The sequence below is a fragment of the Parasteatoda tepidariorum genome, chromosome 4, assembly GCF_982258835.1.
Source record: "Parasteatoda tepidariorum strain Cologne lab strain chromosome 4, Ptep-v5.0, whole genome shotgun sequence".
Classification (NCBI taxonomy): domain Eukaryota; kingdom Metazoa; phylum Arthropoda; class Arachnida; order Araneae; family Theridiidae; genus Parasteatoda; species Parasteatoda tepidariorum.
Genome location: NC_141758.1, coordinates 28,956,600 through 28,966,902, shown reverse-complemented (window position 1 = coordinate 28,966,902; position 10,303 = coordinate 28,956,600). Strand labels below are relative to the sequence as shown.

General features: G+C 29.1%; 1 protein-coding gene across 1 annotated transcript; it reads left to right on the top strand.

Moving 5' to 3' along the window:
• The first annotated feature begins 4,933 nt into the window (after positions 1 to 4,933).
• Positions 4,934 to 9,839, top strand: LOC147810837 (protein CFDP2-like). Its single transcript, XM_087162109.1, has 2 exons — positions 4,934 to 4,959; positions 9,329 to 9,839. Exons 1-2 carry the CDS (start codon positions 4,934 to 4,936, stop codon positions 9,837 to 9,839), a joined length of 537 nt encoding a protein of 178 aa, XP_087018235.1.
• Positions 9,840 to 10,303: the final 464 nt, after the last annotated feature.

Genomic DNA, 10,303 nt, shown 5'->3' with positions numbered 1-10,303 from the left:
ACGGTGCAGAAGCTATTCAATATAAAAATTGAATCCATTAAAAACAATTGGTAGTTATGAAAAATGAAATTTATTGTTACCAGTTTTTACTCCGGTGCGCTGCCAAGATGAGAAAATCTAGCGTGACCCACTGGTGGGTCACCCCGGCGCGAACGTGTTAATCTCTTCAACTACCAAACGACATATCCACGCTCTATGATTGTGGCTGACATACGCAAAAACGAGCAAGGTATAACAATTGGTGTATTATAGCTTCTATTGCTATGCTCCATCTCTAATATGGTCCGAACGGGTCGGATAAAAAGGTACCTAGTACAATTTGTTTTTATACATTAGCATAACTCATATACATTTGAGTGACAAATTGAAAATTAATTTTAAATCAATAATACGTGCCAGTTTTTTCGATTATAAATTAATACATATTATTAATTGAATTAGCTCTTTGACGATTAACTCAAGGGACTCAACCCGTAATAACCCCCATTAAACAGACTATGAATTTACCTTCAGCTCTCTAATTAACCTTATACTCAGATATGACTGTAATTTTACCGAGCCTTCACAACCAACACTCGAATCTTTTCTTTGCCAAAGCCATTTAGTCTCAACCATTATACCAGCTCAGATGAAGGAGTGAGATGCCCGCTTCGCGGGCAGGTACTCTGCACCACCATCAAGTCAAGTCGCTTTGGTGAAATACTGCCAAAATTATGGACATACGCAAAGCCACTATCTTGTCTCTATTCCCAACACTCAGCAATATATCTACCCAATCCATTTACATCGACAAACAAACAGCTTTCTCAGCCGTTGGAAGATACATCATATCTTATCCACATGAAGTCTTTGAAGGGATAATTGAATCTCAACTTGCTCACACGATCATTACCTAATAACGACCGCAGAGCTTTACTTATAGAGTAGCTAATCGAGTAAATTATACATCATTCAAATAAAAATGTTTGAGAAAACTTGAAAAGTTTATCTTTTAATCATTAACTAGTGACGACCGCAGAGCTTTCTTACTGTTTTATTTATCAATAATCCTGCATAGTATATTACCTTCCATGATTTAGGAAAATTTATATAAATATTAAATCCTTTAAATATTAACGGTAGAAACAAATAAGACTTTTTCATATTTAAATATCAAATTTTTTTCAAACTACATTTCATGTTAGTTCGTGTAAAATATACTTATATCATTTTTCGTTCCATCCAGAGAGTAAACTATTAATTATACTTCTATATAAGCAGTTCTTAAAAATTAGTGAACTCTTAACAACTTAAAATCATAGAACTTATTTATCTTTTAAAGGATAATTTGCAAACAGAAGCATTCATCGTTGTATAGTCTACCAGCTGGCTAATCTATAACGGAGCAGTATTCTCTTATGTCCTAATCGCTGAAATTTGTGAAAAATATAGAACTATTCTCAAATTGTTTAAGTTTTTAAAATTTTTGTTATATTTTTGAAAAAATAAAATTGTATACGTTTCGCATAAAGCATTATTTTGGATGATTGAAAGCGTGCGTAGCACTTTATTCAAAGAGAAAATAAGTAGGCGTTAGTGTGCCAAAAAAAAATAAAATCAAGTGCACTTTTATTAACTCTTTTGCGCCGACTGTCACAATTACGTGCCAGTATAAATACGTATCAACCAGAGTAAAAAGATAAAACTGGTAAACAAAGTAATTCGTTAGCAGTTTATTTGTGTGCGAATTTATAATTGTTTGATTTATTTAATTCACCTTTACTTAGTTCAAAATAAAATCATTTAGTTATACTTTGAAGTAACACTGATTATATATATGATAAAACTAACAATAATTAAAGTAAGAGGAAAGTAAGTCTGTCAAATTAGCAACGATTACATTTAAGTTACCGTTTTTTATTTAATTACATACTGATTCTGATTTTGTACGAATGCATTTTATGAATCTCCCGTCCCCAAGGGGTTAAGGAATTAAAAAGAAAGAAATACTTTCCTTAGAAGAATTAGATATCACTTATAAATTTTTTATAGTTATTTGATTCCTAATTTAAGTCAATGACTTGTTTATTTTTCAAAAGACTAGTGCTGCGATTTCTGAATGGTGTTCTGCGGAACTCTAGGGTTCCGCGAGATATAATCAGTGATGAGTTTTGAAACCTCTCATTATATTTCAATACAATCAATATTTCATAATTAATTTTATTTCTTGTTTGAATTTACGAAATTACTTAAAGAGCAACCAAGGAAAAAGAAAAGTCTTTTTATAAAAGAAAATATAATATTTCTAATAAAAATATATTGAATAAATTATTTATAAAATATTGCATTTATATCTCGCTTTTCAAATCAAAATAAAATATTAAAATTCTTTAATAAAGAAATATGATTTCCTTATAATAATTTTTAACGTTTATAACCGTTAAGTTTAATTTTTAAGTTATCCGCAATTCGGCATATTCTATTCATTTTCAGCTTATGCATAAAAACTAAAAACAAATTTAAAACTATACTAGATATAGGACAAGAACTGCACATTTAAAATTATATTAAGATTAGACGAAAAAATTAATTTTATCTTATTAATAATAAAACGATAGAAAATATTACTTTATCTTATTAAATATTGTCTTCTTTAGGTTATGAAGCTCACTATCTTAGTTCATTACTTTAAGAAACTTATTTTATAATGTCGGGGTGCCATCGAAAGAATATTGATTATATAGAGTTCCACCGTCGTCACTGCTCGACTAGAGGACTCTTCTCCATGATTATTCTATCGATTATTGCTTCCAACTACTGATTACGCAGCTCCTTTTAAAGGTCATCTAAGCCTGAGCTCAATGAACAAATTCTGATTTCGCCTTAGTTTTGTGTCCCCCCGAAAAACCGAACAGTTCTACTTAGACTTACATGAATGGTCAATCACCATTCAGGATCCATAAGACCACGCCCCTTCTTTTGGTTGATCACAGATCGGTGTGATAATTTTTTTAATGTTTATCAGATTCATCAAGTACTGAAAAAACATCATCGACTCAACATAGTCGACGGATCGGTTAATGCAGCGCAACGAGATATGCGAGATTTCCGACCTTCCAACTCAGCCTAAGACACCCTTAACTAATACTCAATAGAATTTTCTTTTAATTTTAATAGCAATTTTATTGGACAGTAGTTACAGCACAATAAGAAAAGTGAAATACAATAAAAGATGGTAAACATAATACAGCAACTTGAGTCCATTAATTCAAAAGGTCACGGGCTTGCCAATATCGCTCGGCTGGAGAAAAGACTTGCGCAAAGCAGGACAGTGCATAATATTGGCGGCGTCCATTTCCTCCTCTAGGTTACAAAGTGTGCAGATGGGAGAAGGTACAATGTTAATTTCTATACTTAAAATAATACTACACCTCCATAGAAAGATCAATAATGATAATGACATACGTATCTGGGAGAGAGGTAGCACTAATGAGTGAACTTATTCATTAGCAATTTTTTTTTCAAAGTTGAGGAGTGCTAAGTTTGGAAGTTTTACTATAAGTTTAGAAAAGCAGTCTGTATATATTTTACGAGGCAAGAATTCTTGGCATGATCTTAATCTGACAAGAATTCTTAAAATGCATTTTAAGAGAAATCATCGAGGAATAACCATGTAGAAGGCGTTTTTATTTAATGCAATAAAAATTTCAGTACTTCTAATAATTAAATACTAATTAAAGAAATAATATTAAGAAAATAAAAATAATTTCATTAATTAATTAACTTGATAACAATTTATTAATAAAATTTCATTAAGTTATTTGAATCCGAGTCGAACTCAGTGCGAAAAATAGGCGTTACATTAAATTTTACTAGCATTCGGTGTTTAAATCGCATGTTTTTTTTCTCGATGCTCTCTATATGATTTTATATATATTCCTAATATTAATCAGTTTTTTTTAAATGAAACAAATAATGATGATGTTATCAAAACTTTAAAAAAAAAGTTTAAGCACTCAAATATAAGCTTTATCTATACTACTCTTATCAGTAAGGTTTCAAAAAAATTTAAAGAACCTTATTTCATCCTTTCTAAATTTTCGCTCTTCCCTGAATTCATTAATTACATAGACGAACAGCTTTTCCAGGCGCATTAAGTAACGTCATATACATAGATAACATATAAAGAGATTAATTTAATTAAAGCTTGCTCACACGATCATAACCTTATTATGACCGTAGAGCTTCGCGATATTTGTTAGATAGATGATGAAAAGGAGTTAATTTATAGACAGCTTGCTCCAACGATCATAACGATCGTAGAGCTTTCACAAAATCAAATAGAATTAGAATTACGTATCAAAGTAAACTATATGCAGATTTAGAAATTCAGTAAACTTTAAATTAAAAATATTAACGGTAGTAACATATCAAACTTTTCGTTTATTTTAAAATCAAATTCTTTTCAATTTAGATTTCGTGTAAAATATACCATCAAACCTGTAAACTATTAATTATACGGACATGCCAAATAAGCAGCAGTTCTTAAAAATCAATGAAATCTTAACAATTTACAACCACAGAACTTATTTATCTCTGAGGGGATAGTTTGTTTGCTAACAGAAGCATTCGTCGTTGTATAGTCTAAAAGAGTTGGATAATCTAAAAATAAACGAGCATTATTCATTTATATGCTTATCGTTAAAATTTATGAAAAATATATAAATTATTCTCGAATTGTTCGAGTTTTTAAATTTTTTGTAACATTTTAGAAAAAAAGTTAAATTTTATACGTTTTGCATAAAGTTTTATTTTGAATGATAAACGCGTGCGTAGCACTTAATGCAAAGTGAAAATGAGTGGGCGTTACTTAGGCAAGATAAACAAGTACTATTTATTGGGAAAAAAGCATTACTTTCGGCTTGGTGGCCGGTCGGGGTTGCCTGAGGGCGATATGGCCCTTTATCCTTTCATAACGAAGTAAGGATCGTTGAGGTGAAGTCCTGAGGTCAAAAGCATAATGCTAAGGATGAGGTGGGGAGAAATTTTACAGGACAGAGATGTCAACCCTATGCCCTGGAGGACCAGTCCCCTGATATAATTCCCGTTCTGTCTCTCTATAGAGCCAAGGCTTTTCATTTGCTGTTGCAACAGATAGAACAATACAATATTGATTTGATTGCCATTCAGGAGGTTAGATAGATTGGCAATGGAACATTGAATAAAAGGAATCATACTGTTTTTTACAGTTGTCACATATATAAAACATATTGAGGGCACTCGCTTTACACTGTAAAAACTTTCAAGCTATGTTGCACCAAAAATTGGTATTCATTTGCAGGCTACATGAAGTCGTGCTCAGTATTACTATAAATTGGTGCTTCCACTAGCTCCAAACAACGAGAGAAGGTTGCACCAAAAATCGGAATTTTGAAAGAGCCTAAAAGCCGCGAAAGGTTGCTCCAAAAATAAGTGTTTTGAAGGGAACCAAAAATGGAGGATGGTTGCACCATGATTTGGAATTTTTGAAGGGAGCTAAAAACGAGGAAAGTTGCACCATTATTAGGTATTTTTAAAGTGCTAAAAAGCAGTGTAAGGAAGAGAAGATAAAAAAAAGAGAAGATAACTTAAATCAAATTATAATTTAATTATTTAAATCTATAAAAATTAATAAAACTAATTTTATTTTAGGCGTATTATGCAAAATATAAATATATATGTATATTAAATAATACATCTAAAATAAAAAAATAGCTTTTTTAATTTTTATCTATTTAAATAATTAAGTTATAATTTGATTTATATGAATTTGATTTAAATTTTCTTCTCTTTTTTCATAAATATTTATTAATGATGCTAACTTTATCTGCTTTTTGGCGCTTTAAAAATATTTTTGTTCACATAAAAACTTTTTCTTTCTTCAAATTGATATATGTAAAATTTGAATTATTTTATTACATTTCATTAAAAGCACCAATAGATGCTATAGAGTTAATACCACTAATGTTTTAAAGAGAAAATAAGAAAAAAATTTTAATTTTAGGTTGAATCAAATTATTATTACTATGTATTTTGAAATTATTTTATTATTTAAAAATGAAAATATTACTTTCACAGATAAAAATTAAAAAAGTAGACAAATATTGTATTGGTCAAAACCTAATCTCCAATTAAGGAAACATTCCAATAATAATTACATTGGTGTATGGAAATATTAAATTTGAAGCAAATTAAGAAATGTAAAAATAATAAAATAACTTGGAAATATTAACAAAAAATATATAAATCAATATTTAAACATAATTTATTCATTTACAATAACTTTAAGATATTTGTATACATAGACAGAGTGTAATAATTTTTAAGCAATGTCTTAAAATTTAAATATATTATACTTTTAATACATATCACAGCATTCATTAAAAAAAAATACAAAATATTCACTCAAAAATATGATAGATAGTAAGTGTTTGTTACTAAGAGAGTGCATTCAATTCAAATTTATTTTAAATTTACAGTAATTTAAAATAAAAATTATGTTATGCCTCAATGTTTAGAGTTTTGAAATTTGAGATCATCTGAAAATAATTTTCTATATTTTAATAAGATACTAAATTTTCTGATATATATTCTGCTTCATCTGAATTAAAATCTACAATATAGCTAAATTACTTTTTACAAGCATAATTTACTACTTGACAAAAAGAGTAAAATTTTACATAGTTTAGAAAAAAAAATACTGTTTTTTTTTTTTTTTTTTTTTTTTTTTTTTTTGTTGCAAATTTGTAAATGATGGTGAGTATATGAGAAAAACCAATATTTTATTACATATTCATTACTATAGATTTTCTGGTGCTATTACTTTAACTAATCACATTTTTCAGCTGATTGTAAAAAACACAACAAGATTTAAAAAGTTTACACACGAATAAAATTTTGGAGCCTATTCACAAAAGAATAATTGTTTTTCCAAACACAGGATCTTCACTCTCAAAACTTGAAACTATACACATTCCTTGTTTATAAGCTGTTCTTGAAACTTGTACTTTTCAAATGTGAAAAAACTGCTTATAATCTTCTGGAATTCTGGTAATTTTAGTCAGAATAAATATTTTTATCAATAGGTTCGGCACTGGGTATAACAATATTTTTTCCTGTGTTTCTTTCTCAATTAAAATCATTGAAGTTGTTGGTGCCTTTGTGCTAATGAAAGAAGATTAAAAATAATGTAATTTATGCTAATAAAATGTACAGAAGAAACAAATTTTGAATCCTTACTTTTTTAAAGCATAGAAAGATCAATCAAAGCAAGTCATATTTTAATTACTATTTCCAAAATACAATATAAGAAAAATTGAGAAATTGTAGTTCTCATGTAAAAAAATTTTAAAGCATTTCAAAACTTTTTTTTTGTGAGAACAATTATTTGTACAGGGGAGAATTTTTATCTTAAGCCTCCTATCACCCACAAAGAAAGAAAGATATTGATATTTTAAGATATTATTATTATTATTTTTGTTAAAATGCGCTAAAGCACCAAAATAGAATTTCTCCACTTGAGAAATTGTGAATTTAATTTAATGCAGAGCGTCCCAGTAAGAAATTTGTTGAAGGAACAGTTAACAGTTAAAAAAATTAATTAACAAATTGATCATCGCTCGTATAGTTAAAAGAGTTCGTGTTGAGTCAAAGAGGGTGGAATCTGGCTGCTGATTAACACACAAGTAGTATTCATGTGGATAGTATTAAAACTCCACATGTATACTGTTTGTGAAGTCTGTCTTTTTAACTAAAGGTCTTTTGTTTCGAAGAAGCAAAAAAAAGTTCAGAATAAAAAAATTTTACTTTTATAATTAAAATGAAACTTTTCAAAAAAAATTATTTAAAAAAAAAATAAAAAAGCAACTGTAATTGTTATAAAGAATACGTATGACATTTTTGATGATCAATGAAAACGTTCGATTTCATGGTTATGTTGTTTCTGCCCTCCCTCACAAAGCACAAATGTGGCCAAAATTAATATACATAAATCTACAAAAAAATAAAATAAATAAGTAAAAGAAAACGTAGAAAAATAAGTATCTAAAGCAAAGTATCTATGAGCCAAGTATTTTTTCATTTGTATTCAATAAAAAAAATATATTTATTAACTTTTTAAAAAAAACAATAATTTTTTTCATTTAAAATTCTTTCGCTTAGTTAAAAGTAATAATAACAAAATATATTTAAAAAAAATTATAAAAAGAAATCAGCTTATTTCTAAATGTTCTAAAACAAATTTTGTTCTAAATTTCAGTAAGATATTCTTGGCGAATTAAAAAAAAAAATATCGCTTTGTTTTCTTTAACACCAATATTACCCACTATGTTTTTCTCCTACCTCGTGCGCTCAACGAACGTTTCCATGACAACGGTTAGTATTAATTTGAGGTGAATAATTCACATTGAAAATTTTACAACCAAAGCATTTTAGAATGTATAGACTAAAATTCGTGTAATTATGTGACATTACTAACGAAAATGAGCGAAATAGAACATGAAAATCTGAACAAAAGCATAGATATTAGCAGAAAGTTTTAATCCTAACAGAAAGTACACACGAATATTTTCGTTCGGTAGAATGAAATAAAAACACGAACTTAGAAAATTTTCACTGGCAGTAAATTAGGCGGAAAGCTATGCTCCTTAAGCCAAATGAACGGTAAATACGGCTTAAGATTGCCGTATTTACAGTTTATTTGTTAACGGTATTGCACTTCCTGTGCACATGAAATCGTTGCATCTCCTTATTTACTGAAAAAGAATGTAGAATTTAAACTATTTAATTATTCATACAACGGATGCAGTTTCCTAGAAGAAATTTGAAGAATCACTTTCAGAACAGACAGCAAAATTTTTAAAGTTGATATAAAAGAAATGAACTGTAGTTAATGCAAATAATTAGGAAAAGTTTACTTACCTTCAAAAGAAATTGACAATTTCAAAGACAACTTGCATGACATGATTGCAAGCTTCAACAACAAAATCGTCCATCTCGTCAACAGCTACAAAATAAGTTATCGGTCACGGTTAAAGCTTGTGCCTGTCACAATACGAAAGTTTGGTGCAATCGATTGCGCCATAAACGCATTTCTTGATCATATTTTCCAATTTATGGTGCAACCTAAATAAAATAATTTCTGATTCATCCAATTTATGGTGCAATTAGAAACTTTGCACCAAGTATTGGATAAGCATTAAACGAGATTTTTTACAGTGTATCGTAAGCAAAAGAATACGACACCTGATTTTGAGGCAATCTGTCCGAGACTGTGTAAGCTCAGAATTAAGGGAAAGTTTTTTAATTTCAGTATTATCTGTTCTTATGCACCAGCTGAAGATAAAACAGAGGAAGAAAAGGACATTTTTTATGAACATTTAGACAAAATTTACTACAGTTGTCCAAAATCTGACGTAAAAATTATTTTGGGCGATATAAATACTAAAGTAGGTAGAGAAAGGGAATTCAAATTTGTAACTGGAGGATTTGACTTACATGATACAACCAATGATAATGGACACAAATTAATTGATTTTGCTGCTTCACATAATATGATTATACGTAGTACATCCTTTCCGCTTAAAAATATTCATAAAGCTACCTGGCTTGCCCTATGTGGCACTTATGCTAATCAAATTGATCACGTACTAGTTGACGCAAGACATTACTCAAACTTGATGGACGTGAGAACTTATTGTGGGGCTAATGAGGATTCAGATCGCTTCTTGATTATTGCCAAAGTCAGATCAAGATTATCAAACGCAAAAAAGTTTAAGGGAGAGACTTTGAGAGAATATGACTGTGATAATGATAAGACTTGAATATTGCGAAAAAGTAAATGAACAGTTGAATTTAAGGAATTGTGATGGTACTGTGGAAAATAAATGGAAATGTATAAAAGACAGTATCTGTAACGCTGCCAATACCGTAATTAGTAAAGTAACTAGGAAAAAGGTTAAGGATTGGTATGATATTGACTGTGCCATTGCTAATGATAAAAAAAAAACGTTGCATATAAACATATGATACAAGCACACACAAGAAATAGTGCAGAGGAATACCATAGACACAGAAAGGAGGTGAAGAAACTCTTAGGGCAAAAGAAAAGGGCCTTTGACGAAGAATTGTTTAAAGATGTTGAACATCTGAAAACATCCTCGTGTCTTGAAAACTTTAAAACTCGCCTTTTTTTTTTTTTTTTTTTTTTTTTTTTTTTTGGAAGGGGAAAACACAGTTTTCATTAAAGAAAAGTGTTTATTTTAAGGTAAGCAATATGTTACGTACC

Coding starts and splice junctions, on each gene's coding strand:
- LOC147810837 (XM_087162109.1), top strand. CDS start 4,934: ATGGCCCTTTATCCTTTCATAACGAA. Junction 4,960..9,328: donor CTTTATCCTTTCATAACGAA/GTAAGGATCGTT, acceptor TTTTAATTTCAG/TATTATCTGTTCTTATGCAC.